The sequence below is a fragment of the Chanodichthys erythropterus genome, chromosome 10 (assembly GCF_024489055.1).
Source record: "Chanodichthys erythropterus isolate Z2021 chromosome 10, ASM2448905v1, whole genome shotgun sequence".
In the NCBI taxonomy this organism is placed as follows: Eukaryota; Metazoa; Chordata; class Actinopteri; order Cypriniformes; family Xenocyprididae; genus Chanodichthys; species Chanodichthys erythropterus.
This window is the reverse complement of record NC_090230.1, coordinates 48,818,774-48,838,137: the sequence shown is the minus strand read 5'-3', so window position 1 is coordinate 48,838,137 and position 19,364 is coordinate 48,818,774. Positions and strand designations below refer to the sequence as shown.

General features: G+C 39.4%; 3 protein-coding genes across 3 annotated transcripts in view; 1 reads left to right on the top strand and 2 right to left on the bottom strand.

Moving 5' to 3' along the window:
* The window catches only part of kcnip1b (Kv channel interacting protein 1 b), a 137,204-nt gene that overhangs the window by 13,742 nt on the left and 104,098 nt on the right, over positions 1-19,364 (top strand). The window lies entirely within an intron of this gene.
* LOC137028788 (protein mono-ADP-ribosyltransferase PARP14-like) lies at positions 1,443-12,765 on the bottom strand. Its single transcript, XM_067398018.1, has 18 exons — positions 12,527-12,765; positions 11,901-12,019; positions 11,579-11,609; positions 11,123-11,326; positions 10,583-10,816; positions 8,049-10,456; positions 7,558-7,794; positions 7,124-7,333; positions 4,648-4,756; positions 4,219-4,368; positions 4,029-4,091; positions 3,744-3,926; positions 3,437-3,643; positions 2,731-3,336; positions 2,498-2,643; positions 2,200-2,374; positions 1,647-1,869; positions 1,443-1,569 (listed from the first exon to the last, which is right to left on the bottom strand). The coding sequence occupies exons 1-18, from the start codon at positions 12,702-12,704 to the stop codon at positions 1,494-1,496; spliced, it is 5,559 nt and encodes a 1,852-aa protein (XP_067254119.1). The 5' UTR covers positions 12,705-12,765; the 3' UTR covers positions 1,443-1,493.
* Positions 14,783-19,364, bottom strand: part of LOC137028370 (protein mono-ADP-ribosyltransferase PARP14-like) — a 36,880-nt gene continuing 32,298 nt past the window's right edge. Inside the window, exon 31 of the mRNA XM_067397130.1 lies at positions 14,783-15,754. Coding sequence (XP_067253231.1) covers positions 15,721-15,754 — 34 coding nt within the window. The 3' untranslated portion in view covers positions 14,783-15,720. The remainder of the gene's footprint in view (positions 15,755-19,364) is intronic.

Sequence of the window (19,364 nt, the reverse complement as noted above, 5' to 3'; positions counted from 1 at the left end):
GTTACATCCTGAATCCACCAAAGCCTGATAGGTACCCCCTTGATACTCACAGGTATTTGGTACCAGCCAGCTTGACCGGGGGCAGCCTGCGGGGCGTCCGGGACCCGAACCATTGTCCCAACCTCCATCACCGGGCATTTATCTATGAAATGCTCCGGGTCCCCGCAACGCCAACAGGCCGGCCCAGACCTCCCCGCCGCCCCAGTGGCAGGGGGTGGGGTAAATGATTGGCGTGGAGAAAGCGGAGAAACAGGAGTGGGATCCCGTCCCGTGGAAACCAGTCCCGCCCTCCTGGGCGGGGCACGTGGAGTCCCGGACTGGCTCTGGTCAAACCCGACCCGCCCCCGGGGCGGGACACGCGGATATCCAGGCGGCCGTGACCTGGGTAAAGGGACAGGATGAGAGAGAGGGACAGAAGATGGAGAGGGAGAGAGAGAAGCAGATGGGAGGGGTTCGCCGACCCCGGGGCACGCCACCATATGGTCCTCCGCGAGATGGATGGCCGAGTCCAGCGACGTGGGGCGGTGGCACTGGACCCACTCGGCTGTCTTCTTCGGTAGCCGAGTGATAAACTGCTCCAGCACCACTCGATCGACGATCTTCTCCACGTCGCTTCCCTCAGCCAACAGCCATTTGCGGCAGGAGTCCCGGAGCTGTTGGGCCATCACGAAGGGTCGGCCGGACTCAGCCAGCTCGAGCGAGCGGAAACGCTGTCGGTGTTCCTCAGGGCTCCGGCCGACCCGCTGGAGGATGGCCCTCTTCAGGTCGTCGAAGACCAGGAGATTCTGGACCGGAAGCTGCTGTGCCGCTATCTGGGACTCCCCGGAGAGCAGCGGGACCAGGCGCATCGGCCACTGGTCCCGCGGCCAGCCTGACAGCTCGGCCGTCTTTTCAAAAAGGTCCAGGAATGCCTCCGGGTCGTCCGCAGATCCCATTTTGTTGAATGGCAGGTGGGCGGGCACAGCGCGATGTTCCGTGGCTTCCGGTCGAACCTCCCGGTCAATCCAGCTCCGGAACCTCTCGCGGTCCTCCTGCTGGGCTTGGACGATGACTTGAAAAGATCTTTCCTGATCTCTCCGCAAGTCCAGCAGGGCCTGATGTTGTTCCTGTTGTAGGCCCGCGAGGCTGCTGATAATCTCCGCAAATGGCGTTCCGGAGGACGATTGCATGGCGGCGGCTTTCCTCTCCCTTCCCGGGTTTCGGCACCAGTGTAACAAAGTTCAATGTCAGGAAGGAAGAGGACAGGGTCAGCTTGACTACCGACTGCTTTATTTGGTTTTCAAAAATAACAAAAACAGGTGTGCAGACAGGCACAAAACGGTCCAATACAAACATAAGCAACTCCAGCCAACAATTCCAGCATCCAGAGGGTAAGCAGTCAGTAGTCCTTCTCTCTCTCCCCCACTCCTGTTTCTCCTGGCGTTATATACTCTCTCCACGCCAATTACTGAAACAAGAAACAGGTGTTCGTCATTTGCATTTAACCCACTCACTCAACCGCTCGTCTCCTGCCTCTCTCTCCCGCTGCAGACTTCGCTGAACCACGCCCCCCTCGCCACAGAGTTCAACCTACAAATCCAACAAATCATTACTTGAAGGTGATTAGGTATTCTGGATAAGCCTGTACATCATTGAAGATCACAAACATGGTTGGGTTGTTGATGTTGTCAGTCACACTGTTATAGAGATCAGCACTATTGGTGCTCTTCGCAGGGGGAACAGGAAGGCCTCGTTTTCCTTGAGTGAAATCACCGACAAGCACCCTGGCAAGGTACATACGTTTAAGTCCTTTGGCATCAGGATTTGAGTAGCCTTGGGCTGAGTAACATGGGTCCACAGCAAAATATGTCCCATTTCCATACATGGCTCCTAAAAACAGAACAAGAGCATTAGACTGTTGGTTTAAAAGACAAATGAATACAAGTGCAAATAAAGTTTATGCTGAATTTGACAGTGTGGTGAGCAGGGCGGGGCCGAGAGCCATGGAAGCTGAGTGACAACAGTGAGGTCTCAATGAGGACCAGGCCTAAGACATTTTAAGTTGTTTTTTGATAATTTATAAGAGCTGCCTTCCTGCCAGCTTCCACTACTTTCATTTAGTTTTTTATATTTATTTTATGATTAAAGTTTACATTTAATGTTTGTTGGTTCCGGTTCCCGCCTCCTGCTTCCCTAAACTGAACTGTTACAGATTGATACCATGTATCCCAGCATAGCTGCGATTGAAGCCGTGATGGTTGATCTGATCAGTCTTTTCAGGGCCAGTTCCGTGGAAGAGACACTTTTCGTTGTTTTTGTGTTTGTTTTTGCCTTCCAGTTCCTCCTTTTTGATCATGTAGTTTTTCCAAAGTGTGCTGTTCTGAACTCTTTCAATCTACAGACAAGAATAAACATTCAGCTTAATAAAACATTGCTATTACACCATGGTGCTAAATAACAACACCAAAATCTTTCAAAATGAATAAATAGACAGTACTCCTCCTCAGTCTAGTCTTACTTCAATGATGTTAGAGGTTAGACCGGTTCTTCTGAACTCTTTCTCCACTTCGTTATATTCATTCAAGCCTGCTGTGAGTTTTACAAGAACAACTGACTTTCCTTTCATGTCCTCCCAGTGTGAAGGCAAAGAACTCTGAGCTGCATCTATGGACAAAAAACAAAACCATGAACAACTATTCTTTGTACATTATTGCCTTTTAATCAATGTCTAATTTAAAAATATATTCTCACCTTGCAGATCTACTCTGATCAGTTCAATCCTCATTCTCCCTCTTGTGGCCGCTTTGCGAACTAAATCAGCCTCATATTCATCATTATTAATCTTGATTCTCACTGAAGGCTGTCTATTCTGATAGGCCTGTTCCAGCTCATAATTTGTCAGCATATCAAAGTTTTTGAGGCTGTGTCCATTCTCCAGATATTGCCAATTAACCACACTGCTGATTATATATGCCTCACGTCTTCTATATTCATTTCTTTCCACCTTGCGGATCATGTCCCGAATACGACTCTCTGCACTGTGAACGTCTCTTGTCAGGCCTTCCAATGTGATGACAGAGTCTTGGCCTTTCTTCTCAAGTTGGACACTGACTGTGAACTCCCTCTGCATGCTGTTCAGCATTTCTATATCCTCCTTGGTGAAATGAGCAATGGCTGGATCACGGATTGGGATGGTCATATGCTCCCGTACTATGAAGGTGTTGATGATGTCCTTGGCTTCCCTCAGGTCCTCTGGTGTGTCTCCACACAGTTGGAACACAGCTGGCTCAATTTCCTCAACCACCATCACAAACTCTTCATTTGTGGAAGATTCTGAATTTCCCCATGAAAAAAAGTCTGCAGGTTTGATAGAAAGAAAATAGGGATACTTTTTTTTTTTTGTTAATTTTTTTCACATAAAGAGATGGAAAAAGCATTATTTTGATTGTTTACTGACCTTTAATTTTGGTAAACAGACCTTTATCCTCCTCTATTTTCTCACCAGATCTTCTGACCATGCTTTGGTGAAAGTCTGACAACATGTTTGTCTGGAATATAAGAAACTTCACAAACTTTACATGCACAGGTTTCTTTTTCTTCATAAAGTCAACAACTGCATCAACCATTGCATCTGCGACATCAGCTGGATTTATACCACCCTGACCTAAAGGGTTAAAGACAAATTTACCAAAAAAAAGTAAATAATTAACAATGAACAGTAACTACTGTACAGTAACTATATAAGACCACACAAAGTGTATTACCAGTGCCAAGAGCTGGAAAGGCAATGGAGGTGAACTGGCTTTTTTCACATAACTTCAGAACTGACAAAACAACATCCTTAATTTCAGATGGACTATTGCGTCCAATAATATGGATAATGTTTCCACATGGCAGGTTCCCGGCTGAAGTCACAATCTCAGTTTGCTGCATGTTTGATGATCTCACTATTGGAAAAATAATGTTTAACAATAGCATCTAAACTTCATTAGATCGCTCTTGAAGTATAAATTAAAAATATAAAATATCAAATTTGAAAGAATACAAACCATTCTGTATACATTCTTGTTCCACTTGTAATCCAGCAGCGTCTAAAATGGCCTTGGATACTCCTGGATTAACAAAGGGAAAAATTTGACAAACAAAGAGAGAAATTTGATTAACAAATAGAATAATTGTCAGTTACACTGTAATTCTCTTTAAATGTGAAATAGTAACTGTGTGTGAAGTAGGATTAACCTGCTTTCAGAGAAAATGTCGGATTTGAGGAGTTGACAATGGCATCAGTTTTTTCTTTAGTTATATCTCCCGATGAAACCTCCAGAGTCAATGGACCCAGCTTCATAGTGTGTACTCCAAGAGAGGAAGAGGAAACTTTGCCAAAAAGCCCTAATTGTTAGCAAATAATAAAGCACAGAGATGTATGGAAACATCTTAAAGCTAACCTGAGTACACATTTTAACTATCCTGTTCATATCACTAGTTCATATCATACAAACATCAAAACTTAATCATAGTTTGTCATGCATGTTAGAACTTTTACTATTGACCACTAGAGGCCACAATATTTGGTTATATATAAATAACATATTAGGTATAATCTTTTAACAAAATGTATTCAGTAACAATTGAAATAATGGTGATGGACATCAGATAAGAAAGTGTTACCAGAGGTCTGAGCTGACTTGCCAGGCATATTTATTTTAGGCATGAAATGCTGAGATGCTCCTTTTGTGGTGGGATGCTGAATCCTGTGTCTAAAGATGCTGGTAAAACACTAATAGATAAAACACAGAAATATACAAGACAACATTAACTTGAGCAACTATGGAAGATTATCTAAATTAAAGAAAAAAGTACAAACCCGATTCCAAAAAAGTTGGGACACTGTACAAATTGTAAATAAAAACAGAATGCAATGATGTGGAAGTTTCAAATTTCAATATTTTATTCAGAATACAACATAGATGACACATCAAATGTTTAAACTGAGAAAATGTATAATTTTAAGGGAAAAATAAGTTGATTTTAAATTTCATGGCATCAACACATCTCAAAAAAGTTGTGACAAGGCCATGTTTACCACTGTGTGGCATCCCCTCTTCTTTTTATAACAGTCTGCAAACGTCTAGGGACTGAGGAGACAAGTTGCTCAAGTTTAGGAATAGGAATGTTGTCCCATTCTTGTCTAATACAGGCTTCTAGTTGCTCAACTGTCTTAGGTCTTCTTTGTCGCATCTTCCTCTTTATGATGCGCTAAATGTTTTCTATGGGTGAAAGATCTGGACTGCAGGCTGGCCATTTCAGTACCCGGATCCTTCTTCTATGCAGCCATGATGTTGTAATTGATGCAGTATGTGGTCTGGCATTGTCATGTTGGAAAATGCAAGGTCCTCCCTGAAAGAGACAACATCTGGATGGGAGCATATGTTGTTCTAGAACTCGGATATACCTTTCAGCATTGATGGTGCCTTTCCAGATGTGTAAGCTGCCCAAATGCCCAAATGCACTCATACAACCCCATACCATCAGAGATGCAGACTTCTGAACTGAGTGCTGATAACAACTTGGGTTGTCCTTGTCCTCTTTAGTCCGGATGACATGGCGTCCCAGTTTTCCAAAAAGAACTTCAAATTTTGATTCTTCTGACCATAGAACAGTTTTCCACTTTGCCACAGTCCATTTTAAATGAGCCTTGGCCCAGAGAAAACGCCTGCGCTTCTGGATCATGTTTCGATATGGCTTCTTGACCTATAGAGTTTCAGCCGGCAACGGTGAATGGCACGGTGGATTGTGTTTTCTGTAAGTATTCCTGAGCCCATGTTGTGATTTCCATTACAGTAGCATTCCTGTATGTGATGCAGTGCCTCTAAAGGCTCCGGTATACTTCAAACGAACTTCTTTTTTGTTCTTTGTTTAGGGGTAAAACGAAGTTCGAAATGTGTGACCAGCGGTATACTGTAAACGAACATCTGACGCCGCCCACACTGCTAAGATCGACGTTTAGATGAATATGTACGTCTTAGATGAATATGTCACGTCTTCATATAGCACTTTATTCAATGGATTGCTTAATATCAAGTGGCTTTACATGAAAAACAGTTATAGTGCTTCATTTTTTACAAGCACAACTTCATTTTGTACTATAAAGCGGCTATCCAGTATGTTCATGTTTTCACCCGCGGAGATCTTACCTCGACAAACTCTACAGATCAAATGAGCCAGAGACGCTTCCCACGCGAGTGAAGGCGAGCCTCAGCGCACACCTCCTATTACGTTATCGTCACGGACCAATGGTAGTATGAAGGTGTTTTGCAGCTAGAACGAACTTTTCCTGAAAGTTTGCTTTGGGAAGCCGTTTCGAACTTCCAAAAAGAACACAAAACGAACTTCGTTTTGGCTTGATTTTGTTCAAAATGACGTCACATCAGTTCTTTCTTCGATTTCATTTGAAGTATACCGGGGCCTTAAGGGCCTGAAGATCACGGGCATCCAGTATGGTTTTCCGGCCTTGACCCTTACGCACAGAGATTGTTCCAGATTCTCTGAATCTTTGGATGATATTATGCACTGTAGATGATGATAACTTCAAACTCTTTGCAATTTTTCTCTGAGAAACTCCTTTCTGATATTGATCCACTATTTTTCGCCACAGCATTGGGGGAATTGGTGATCCTCTGCCCATCTTGACTTTTGAGAGACACTGCCACTCTAAGAGGCTCTTTTATACCCAATCATGTTGCCAATTGACCTAATAAGTTGCAAATTGGTCCTCCAGCTGCTCCTTATATTTACATTTAACTTTTCCGGCCTCTTATTGCTACCTGTCCCAACTTTTTTGGAATGTGTAGCTCTCATGAAATCCAAAATGAGCCAATATTTGGCATGACATTTCAAAATGTCTCTCTTTCAACGTTTGATATGTTATCTATATTCTATTGTGAATAAAATATAAGTTTATGAGATTTGTAAATTATTGCATTCCTTTTTTATTCACAATTTGTAATTGTCCCAACTTTTTTGGAATCAGGTTTGTAGTTTGAATAACAGAATATATACATTTTGTTATAAAAACTTTTTTTATATTTTTTATTAAAAGACTATGTTGTTTTATGGTTCTTGAAATTATTTTTCCTTCACTCACCTGAATGCTCTCCTTGTCAGATGGGTGCACAATCACAGTTACCTCTTGAAGATTTGTAGAGTTAAATTCTTGGACTTCTGACAGCATAATTCTGGCCACCAGATCTTTAGGAAAGCCAAGATTCCCAGTGCCGATAGCTGGAAAGACGACTGAAGCCATTCCACGGGTTTCTGCTTTTCTCAGGCAATCTCTAATGATCTGAATGAGTACCTTACAAATTAAAGAAAACATCTGTTATGGTCTTTAAAAAGGGACCATTTAAGTAATTAAATATGCATTATTTACTTAACTATTTACAATTAGCCAGCAATTACTGTACAGTACATTGCAAAGCAAAATGTTCATTTGAATTATTCAACATAAAAAATATTATTAACTGAAAGTTATTAACTGAAAAACAAGGAAGAATTTGACAGAGTTAAATTATGTCTCACCCTATCTGCAGAGTCTTGTCCACCGTTCCAAAATGGGCAAACTACATGAAAGACTTTGGAACATTTCAGGTTATAACCATCTGTGATGACCATTTCACCATAATTCAGACTGTTCGAGCGAACAGCTCTGGTGATTTCTGTCTGGAGCTGATGACCAGCAGTCTGAAGGAGTGCATTGGAGACGGCACCTTTAGTGAGGTCCAAGTCCTCCGATATAGTGTTTACAATGACATCAGCCTGCAAGAGAAAGTAATTTCTGAAGTGGTAGAAACTTACTTGAGAATAATATGTTATACAGTGTAATATCTTCTCAAATAATTTTTTTCTTGTTTTAAGGATTTTTAGATATTTTGAATGGCATCCAATCAAAAAATTAATGAGGGATAAGCACTGATGGTGCGAGCACCCTCTTGGAATTGCAGTGTTTATTAAAAGCTATTTTTATGTTTTATTTTATGTTTATAAGCAAAAATAATCAATGGTTCACTTACACATGCATCCTGGATGTTCCCTTTGCTCAGATTGATTTTTAGTCCCTCTTTTGTAGTTTTGGTCTCAAGACCAACACTAGGTCCTTCAAATTTATCTGATCTGCCACCAGAGCTTGAGTGTGTTTGTCCTTTAAATTCTCTATTACCACGGACTTTGGGACCTCCAACCTCTTGTCTTTTTTGGCCATAGTTTCCGTTACCACTTCCACGATAGCTTTGTCCATCGTTCCCATACCCATGAGGTTTGGTTTGATGAGGGAAAGTCATTTTGGGGTTATAAGCAGCAAACTCCTTTCGGACAGCTTGAGCCATGGCTTTTACAGTGCTGCCATTATTGTCCACCAACTGTATCTCAGTTAATGTGCTACTGGACCCTCTGCGGTTTTGATCTTCGATGTACTCACACACTTCCTTGGCAATTGATTCAGTGCAAAGTTCAAGAGGACAACCAAATATCCCTGAACTAATAACTGGAATTGCAATGGAGGAGCAGTTTTTGCTCGATGCCTGGTTCAAGCTTTCCCTCACAGCACGTCTCAGGCGTTGTACAGTGGTGCGTCGGTCTGAATCGCTGAAGCGAGGTCCAACAGCGTGTACCACATATTTGCAAGGAAGACGACCAGCTTCAGTGATGATGGCATCTCCAGGTTTCAGAGGCCCATTTTGTTTTATGTAATGTTCACAATAATATTGTAGATGTGGTCCAGCAGCTTGGAGAAGTGCAAAAGCTACACCTCCACTGTGCATCAGATCTTCATTAGCAGCATTGACAACAGCATCAACACTGAGCTTGCAAATGTCTGCCATCCTGACAGTAACAGTTACTCCATCTGGCATTCGAACTTCACAAGAGACCTGGCCAAAATCTCCAAAACTGCGTTCAGTAAATTCATCCTCTTCCTGTTCCAGCATGTCATCTTCCTGGAGCACCACCACAAATCTTTTTTCCTTCAGCAGCATTGAGAGCATCATTTTACCCTGTTCCTTGAAGTACTTCTTTGCTCCTGCCTTTTTAATGATGTGTGTGTCCGTGTAGAGAGAATCTGCCAACCCTTTAAAGAAAGTCATAGCTGGCTGGACAAATCCACGCTCTCCAGACAGTTTGATCCAGGGTCTCTTTGAATCAAAATTCATTTTCAACTCATCGGACTTCATTAAATGCTGCCAGCTTTGTGATTTTTTGTCTTTTATGAATTCAACTGTTGCATGTGATTTTACACGAACGGTTTCTTCAATTCTTGTGTGTTTCTCAATGAAACATCCTAAGCTCTCACTGACCTCCATCACTGGTTCTTTGAATCCAGTCACTATTACTTTGTCTCTCTGTTTAGATAAGTTTATAAATACAGATATTTTTTTGGAAGTATTGAACAATTCCTGCAATTGTTTTTTGAGATTCTGCCACTCTGTCATTTGAAGGACACCCTGATCTTCTATAATGAGGTCTTTGGATTTAAGAACCATATTCACCCTCTTCTCTGCATCAACAAGTGCTTTTTCTGTGCTCCCAGTCAAAACAACATCTCCACTTTCGATTGTGTAGACAGCAGTTATTTCATGAGATATAAAGAGATCTGTGGACATTTCATCACAATCCACTGATCTCAGGTACTCCAGAATTGAACAGTCAATCTTTAAGGGCTTCTGTTTCATACTTATTTTCTTCTCAAGGACCCAGTTCTTGAACATGAGGACTTCTGTATTAAGACCTGATAAAACCAAGCTGTTTATTTTTTTGTTGTAGTCAATGTGCAGGTTTGGAGAAACAGCACTTTTCAGGCCATCTTGTAAAAGCAGAGAGTACAAGGCAGGAGACATCTCCATTTGCTCTGTCACACTGTTCTTCTCTATCTCTATTTGATTTGTTGCTCTCTCTAAAATTTTCTCCATGATGAGTTTCAGTCCAGTTATCTCATGAGTCATTCCCGCCAGTGTCAGGACACCTTTATAGGCATCCATATCTGTGAAAACCTTATCTTTCACCAAATCCTTAACATCACTCTCCACTTTAGACCACAAGGGGTGTGACACCGGCCACTCAGACGTTGTGTAGTTTGACATTATTTTCATGAAGGAATCACAGGCATTCTTACTCCAGCCATCAACGTGTCTTCTGGTAACTCCTTTTTGTTTTAGTAATGCTGGATCAGGACTGAGCAAAGCTTCAGGTTTGTCCATGTTTATTTGGCAGAAGTGTGAGCTCATCTGGTCTTTAATAGAGGAAATCTCCCCTTTCTTGAGGAGGAACTCCCTGATGGCAGGATGTACACTGACTGTAATGGGATCGGGCAGCTTCAAATGTGGTCTGTTTCCACCATACAAGACTGTATCCAGTGATTTAAAGTAGGGATATATCTTGACTGGAACATCACAGATGTTATTCTCTTGTTTCAAAACTCTCTCTTTAGCTGTAAAGAATGAAAGTTGCAGGTACAATGAATAAATGCATTGATATTGTCAAAAAGAGATAAATAAATGTTACCAAATCTAGAACTGTAACAGCGAAGTACCAGCAATTGCACATAAATTTATACCTTCTTCCTCCATAAATGTAATAATGGCTGCTTGTTCTGATGGAATTGTGATAACTTCCTCTACTGGACCACCCCATTTCTCAAAATACAGTTCCAGCAGCATCTTGTTGTTGTTGGCCTCAGCTGGAAGATTCTCCACCCGCACACACGTGCTTCTCTCCAATGTTCGGGCCCTCAGATTATTCTTCTTGAACTTTGTATTTGTCCTGCTGTCCACAAGGAACTTTTCTGCATCTGTTAGAAATGATATTTTACAGAATGTTCTAGACAAATTTGATCAAGTCATAATAACATAAATCTATATATACCATCAAAATATTGAAGGTGTTAACTTATTAAAATTCTAATTTTCAGATATCAAATTTTCTTCAGTTTTCTAATTTTCTCCAAGCCAAAAAGACCATCACGTAAAGCTTAAGCACTGTGCAATCAAGATTACATTTTATTCATGTTTTGGTGCAAAAAAATCTTGAATAATGAAATATGCTTACATTATGATAAAAAAGTACATGTATTTGTATATTTTATAGGAGAACATACCGTTAGGATTTTTAAAGGTCACAACTGCTTTTCTTAATTCCAGTATTAATTCAATGGTGAAGTCATTTTCAGAAAGACTTGTGATGTTCTCCACCAAAAGAGTCAAAATATCTTGTTTAACATCATCTGGAAGGTTCTCCAGGACCACAGCACTTGACTCTTGATGTGTCTTCACATCCAACTCAGTCTGAGGGGCACTTTCATCTTCAGGCAAAATAAAAGTGATACATATTTATTAAATGTCATTGCAGGTTGTTTGTTATGAAGTCAGCTAGTAGTGTCAGTTACAATTAAAGAATAAAATAATGGTTTGTATCATTTAGTAACCTAACTGATATCATTACCATTGAAAACTTATGTGTTAATAATACATCCACAATAACGGTAACCAATAACCTAACCAATAAAAAGCTTGCATGTAAGCAGTCAGTGACCAAAGTCCATATGATTACATACTTGGTTCCTTGTATCCACATGCCTGGTTCGCCTGAAGCAAAAAAAAAAAGAAAAAAACATAAAGCATTTACAATTATATAAGTGGAGAACGTTACTGAACAAGTTATTGTTCTCTCTATTCCAGCCAACAATATAGAGAAATGACAAACATCTTCCTAGAGAAAATACATCTACATCTCAACCATAAAACTTAATGAATATTTTAGACCATTCTATTCATAGACTATATAAGTGCTGCAATCTAATGTATTTGATTTATAAAGCCACTCATCCAAGGTTTGATTGTAAAAGCATTGTGGTCCTATCTGCATTTTGTACTCACGTTTTGACCAGTGCTGTCTACATGTTCCTCTACATCTCTGGGTTTGTACACTTTCAGCTTGATTCGGTGACTGCCAAAAGTAATAATGTGTTCTGCTTGGGAGAGTACGGCATCTCGGACTTAAACACAAACAATCAGACTTAGACAGATACATCACAACACTTTAAAACAAAGAATATAACACAAAATAACACATGAAGTTATATATCATTACGGGATATTAGTTAAAGTTAACATTTAGATTATTAACGCTAATGTTACATTCAGGCCTATAAGCTCAAAATTCTTCCACTAGATCCCAAATACATAATCCAAAATGCTTGGAAATGAGTGACAGCAGGGATTTTTTTTTAAATTATTAATTACTTGCAAAGTATGCATATGCCAGGTTTTTTTAGTCTACTTTGTTATTAAGTATTCCCTTCTTTACTTTTCTTTAATGGATGACAACGGTGGCTAGAGAAAGAGTAGCTAACTATCTGAACGGAAGATTCACAGCAACTTCGTTAGTTTGTCGCACTTTGTATTTCAAACTGAAATTAAGTGTCTCGACAGGTTGATTACATTACCAAATAAAATAAAATAAAAACATGTTATTTTGTAAACATATTACGCTTAGCACTTACTGTCAGATGATTTGAACAGAATTGTAGCAGAGTTGCTCTTGTCATTATATTGTACGACGCAGTCTCCTCCCTGGGATTTCTTCTTACTCTGAAAATGAATATGAAGTTTATTTTTCACACTTTTAGCGTGTTCAAGTCCCCAGTCTCCTTCGACAACGATGGGATAATTTTCGTCCATCGTGATTCCTCTGGTCAATGAGGAAATGACTTGTGAGTCAGTGTATATAGTTGTTCACGCCCGCCTGCTTACTTTCACTTTCGTTTCTGCGTCTATTTACTGTGAAACCGAGAGTGTGGTCTGTTTACATCACAGACCCGACAGTAAGGCGACCCGACGACAGCTAATAAACAGTGGTTTAACTATTAAAGACGAGTTATATTTAGTGCTGGAAATGGGGGGTAACGCGGGGGGATTGAGTATTTCACTGCGGTCAATCCAGCCGCGAGAAAAAAAAAAAAGAATAAGAAAGAAAGAAAAAAAAAAATCACGTGTGCGCCTATTACTATGAATACGATCATTTCAGGAGCAGCAGAGAAAGAACGCGTTTTCAGAGTTGGCATGTTTTGCGAATTTTTGTACCTTTTGTACCTCAGTTAACCTTTTTATTTTTTATTGTTTTTGACAGTTGTGTATTTCTTTGAGTGATGTTTTGTTTTTTTCTTTATAAGTCACATCTCAAGACATGTTTATGTTGAGGTTTGAGCAAAAGTATTTGCAAAAAGCAGAAAAAAAACTAAAATAAAGTAGCTATACACTCTTTTAATACCTCTTTTTCATATATATATATATAAGTATTAGTATTATTTTACAGTATTAAAATGACAGCTTCTCTTGAATTCAATCACCCATACTGTATGCACACTTCATATGAAAACGTTTTACTCCAGCATTTTGGAAATAAGTCACATTTAAAAACACGATAAAAACAAATGCCACTTCTTAGGGGACGTCCTATACTATATGCACACCTCATTTTCAGATGCTTATAAAGACCTCATTTCTAATAGACATAGAAATAACTAGTGGCTAGTTTTATAGGGGACGTCCCATACAGTATACATACCTCATATGAAACCATTTTACTGCAGCGTTTTGGAGAAATGTCACATTATTTGACTTATTTAACAGAGGAATTACTACTGCAGTAATTAAATATTTGTTTAGTTGTTACCAAAGCTCACTCTATTTTGTTGTAGATCATTAAACTGTTGCACTGCCTCAGAAGTCTGTCCGAAATCGTGAGGTACCTCTGTGCACTAAGTTTAGCTCCAACCAGCTCAAACCCACATTTTCTAAGTTTCTAGTAATTGCAACGACTGGACCGATCAAACACACCATTGTTCCACTTAATCTTTACAACCCCTCACCCAGGCAGACTCTATGAAGTCTGGTTTCCCCACCAGGAATTAGACAACTTTGATAATAACAGAGTATCAAATCAGAATGATTTCTGAAGGATCATGTGACACAAAAGACTAAAGTAATGGCTGATGAAAATTTAGCACTGCATCACAGAAATAAATTATATTTGATATTCTCCAGTTCAAACCTTTCACGGGAGGAAGAAGCTTTCAATGTTCAGCTCAGTGCTATTCATGTTAAAGTTGAACACACATTTGGGCACTTTAAGGCAAGATGGCATATTCGTGCCAAGAGGTCAGATGTGCACCACCCCTTCATGCCAACAGTTATGGCTGCATGTTGTGTATTCCACAATATGTGTGAGAAAGAGAAGCAACAGCACCCACCTGCCTGGCTGGACCCCCCTGTAAACCCCCAACCTCAGCCACCTCATCAGCACTATAATGATCAACTCAACAGAGAGGCAGAGGAAATCAGGGATGCCCTTGTCCATCATATGGAAAGTCTTCATTTGGCAGCTCCCTAAACCTATGAGGGCATGTAGCCATTCATTTAGAACATTCAGAATCATTTAAAACGTTATATATATATATATATATATATATATATATAACGTTTTAAATGATTCTGAATGTTCTATATATATATATATATATATATATATATATATATATATATATATATATATATATATATATATATATATATATATATATATATACTTTTTATTTTTTTATTATTTTTTTTTTTTTTAGTTTGGATTAATAAATGTGAGAAATGCTTTGCAATGTGGAATACAGCACTTGTTGAGAATTTCACAAGAGTGATTAAAAAAGAGTGGTAAAATCAGACAAAACAGACAAATAAAATGATACTCTTTTGAGAATGAAGTGTACTTTTTTATTTTAATAATATTTAAAAACAATAAACACACAATAAAAAAAAAAAAAGATATTCTGGATAGTGCAATCAACAATATCTGTGAACATAACTCTTTCCTTAAGTTGACAATAAGATCAAAAACATAGCTGAGGTCATCAGATACTATAAGAAGAACAATTTGCCTTATACAAATATAATGAGGCACTAGTGTGTTACAAAATGATTGAAAAAGGAACACATATTTTTTGTTGCCTACTCCCTACTGTGCCAGCAGGGGTAGTTGAATGTTGGTTGTAAGAGGTTGGATAGTGTTGGCTGTGAGGGGTAGACTGGTGGGAGCTGTTAGAGGTGGACAACTGTTTGTTGTAAGATGTTGATGGTTGTTAGTTGTAGGAGGTAGTCTTATTGTGTGTGGCAAATGTATGGTGTAAGGTGTATGGAAATGGCCATGTAATATGTTGTTGTCTTGTTGCCCCAAATTAACCAGGGCCTCACAACCACGTGGTTGTCTCTCTGCTGCTTGTGCACTGCGCTCGAAGCACTGCACTGCATGACCAAAAATAGAGGAAATGGACAGAATACTCTCTTTGTCTCTCTCACCTCTCTCCTGCTGTTGTGTCAGGAGGGCTTCTAAGAAGGGTGTCAGCTCCCCACTTCTAGGAGTAGGCCTTGCAGAGGAATGGGTCCAGAAACAGCATTGCTGGTGTTGAACCATCAAGCTGGGATTCATTTGGTGCAGATCTGTCACCATCTGCTCCCGAACCCACGAGTCAGAAATGTTAGCCTACAAATGTTTGTTCTAGCACTGATGTGAAAATAGTGTGTCAAACTAGACCAGCAAATGTCATAACACTATAGTAGTTTCAAAGTAAACATGAACTGCAACAAGCTGTTATGCAACATGCTATGCTTCATGGTACCTTCCGAATCAGCGTTGCTCTGTGTGTTTTCAAGCTTGTTCTCGATGTCCTCGCCATTCGTCACTAGACACAAAAATGAAAACACAAGTTGAAAAATCCCCACATTTACATTTAAATGTTAACCAATAATTTAATTTAGTGGTGTGACATGTAGCCAAGTATGTTTTCCCATACAATTTGTGCTCTGCATTTCACCCATCAAAATATTTTTCACTGTTCTGGGTGTGTGTTCACAGTGTGTGATGGAAACGGCTATTGGCTGTACTTGACACCACATGCTAGATATTTGGTCTCTAGCATCGGTGAGGTGTCGCAGAGAGGCATCAGCAAACCTCTTTGATGCGCCATTGAGTAGTTCACACATTAAGATTGGCGAACACTGATTTGCCCCCGATCACAGCCTGACCTGTCGGTGAGCTCGTTAACTTGAAAATCTGATCAGGCTTAAAATCATGTAGTGTGAACTTCACATAAAAAAAGCCTGAAGCTTATCGTCGGTCCATCAGTTGTAATTTTTAAACTCCATTGTTGATTCGAATAGCAATCAACTCTTACTGCACATTCTGTAGCAGACCTTAAAAAAATGGTGGTTAAAATAAAATGCTGCATGAACTCAACCAATCAGCATGATCAGCGCCCAAGTCCTACCCCAGAAGGTTCCTGAACTTTGAAAAAGTACTACCTAGTGAGCAGGGACTTTCTGAAGGGAAAAATTATACCCAGAACTTAATTTGGTTCATGCGGTCGAAACACACAGATTACCACTCCAAAGTCCCTAGATCCTGGGGAAAGTTTCTGCACTGGAAACACAGCTTAATTAGGGTTGGAGCTTAACTGTGCAGGACTGTGGCACTCCAGGAATTGAGTTTGAGACCACTGCTCTAGGGTGTCCAGGGGCATGCTCCCCCATAAGAAGATTTTGTACATTTTAAAGTTACATGTTTAAAACAATGGTGAATGCCAGAATTAATAATGAATATAGACCTACATATTTTACATTGATTAATGATATTCAAATGTTTTCTGTTTTGTGTGAGGTTTTGGAAAATATGTTGGTTTTAAAGATTTAGAGATGTGTGTGCATATATGAAGTCTAAAGGTATACATTTGTATTTATGTATATATTTTATTGTATTATTGTTGGTGAATTTTGTTAATGGATTATATGGTCTGATAAGAAATCTTGAAAAAAGTTAATGTTTTAATGAAGTTGTGTTAAGCCTCTTTCTCAACTCTATCTGCTCTATGTCTGTTAGTAGATATTATACCATGCACAAACCTCCACTGAAGATCTCCAGTGATTTTTTCAACAGGAGGTTTGTACAAGGGTCTCCAGCTGCCCTTGGGGGATGCACCTAATTCAAACACCTCTTGCAATTTAGACTTCTTTTAGTTTGGAAGAACATGAGGATGTATCTTTACACGCAGCAGTGATCTTTCTTTCCTCCCCTGTAGTGATGAAAACTCCCAACTGAGGTGTCTTAAAAGATAAAAGGCCACCCTCAGTTTCTTCCCAGCTTTCAGTCTCATCTGCAATTTTCACTTCTAGAAAGTCAAATACGTCCATCACTCCAATAAACATTTTAAAGGAATGTCTATAACTCTGTGGCAAAAACTGAGTCATAATTTCCTTTGCCACAATTTTCTTTGCATAATCTAATGCCCAGTTTTACAGCAAAAATAGCTGATATCCATTCACATTCAGGTGTTAGGTGTCCGATTTTTGTAATTTTTGCAGCCCACAGACTTTTCCTGAGTAATGTGTCTTGATGTCCAGATTTAGTGCAGACTTAAAAAGCAATGGTTCTTCAATGGCACATTATTTAATCTGTTTGACAAACATTTGGAAATGGTTTTATAATCCGAGCACAAAATTGCCACAGGTCTCCAGTTCTTTACGAGTGTTAAATCCAACTTCTTAGGGAGCAGCATTAGAACTGCACCCTGAAAGGTCTTTGGAAGGATTCCTTCAGTGATCCTTTTTTTGAAGAACTTCAAAGTAATCATGTCCAAGAACAGGCCGGAATGCCTTGTAAAATTCGGTATACAGTCCGACTATTCCATTTGTAAGTCCTGTAGAAAGTACTTGTCCTGCAGCCGTGACTTGTAAGCTCAGTCTAGTGCTATGTGGTTAAAACTGGAAGGTCTTAAAGCAGTTCGTTTCTATATTGCTCATCTGAATTTTCAGAAGCAAATTGTTTTTTTCTGTGTAAACCTTCCAGTACCACTCCAAATAAAAACTTTATTTCAAGCTTATGACTGCAAATCGGGCTAAAGAGATAGTTTTGAACACTGGCTGGTTAGGGATCATTTTTAACCAAGAAAAGTTAGGCTGCAGCTTTTTTACCATACCTGTTTCCTACCATTGAATGCAATTTTCATAGCAATTCTTTTCACTCTTCTAAGTCTGCCAAAATAACTTGAAAGTCTCACCAAAATATTTATTTTAATAATTTAGCATTGAATTGCCAATAATGACATTTATGCATTATTTTTAGTAAAGTACACTCTATAGAGATTTTTGATCAGACATTGATGTGGGAAAATAGTTGAACTCCTTATATTACATGATGTATAAAGTCTATCCAACCACTGCACATTAATACAAAGAGTAAACCAGGGGGGAAAAGACGAAGGCGCCTCCTTGATTGTCTTAGTGTTAAGATGACAGAAACTATTCAGCCTGTTTTATGTTCAAACATAAATTCAAACACATTATGTTCAATGATGAGAGAGTAAAGAAGAAGTGGCAGCATGTAGAATGCAACAGGACGTTTCTTAATGGTTAGTTCATTACTTTATGTAGCTGATGTGGAGTTAACTATCTTAAAGTAATTGATTAACATATTCTGTCATGATAATCTATAAATCGCTTGTGTGGGAACTATTGTAAGATGCCTACAGAGCCAAAGAATATATGCTGCATGAAGACAGAACAGTTTAGTTTAATTAAGGTTATAATTTATGTTGTCATCTTGCTTTTATGACATGCTATTGCATTTGTGTTACATACCATATTGCAATAACGGCCTCACCCCTTGCATGTTGCATGTTCTCGGGGGCAGGGTTTGTGTAAATTTTAGGGATAGTGATGTCACTAACCCGTGAAGAAGCTTGTTGTAGTCCCTACCAGCTGTTTGTTGTAACAGAGAATTCTTTAAAATATCTCCCTTTGCTTTGAACTTTGAGCATCATAACTTTACAGATGTTGTTTATGCTCTAACAGCAACATTACACACTAACTAAAGTTTAAAAAGTGAAATCATAATCAACCACCCATTTAACAGGAATCATTCTCACTGGGCTTGCTATTAATCCAAATCTTTGCAACTCTTTCCTGATGACATCATTACGGATAAAAGGTGGGACATTCGTGATTTTTGTTGTGGGGTAATTGAAACAAACATTTCTTTAACAAAATGAAAATTATCCCATGATTTACTCACCCTCAAGCCATCCTAACACTGACATGCAATTATGTTACCGAAAACAGATCTGTGATCCGAGCAGCCTGTTCATGCACTACTTTTTTCAGTGGCGCTTTAACACGAAATGGGGAACTCGTGAATATTCATGTAAGCTCCGCCCAGTGTCACTGAAAATCTCAGACACCAAATATTTCAGAACACTGGCACTAGTAACTCTACACCCTTGCTTCATTTAGCATACGCGG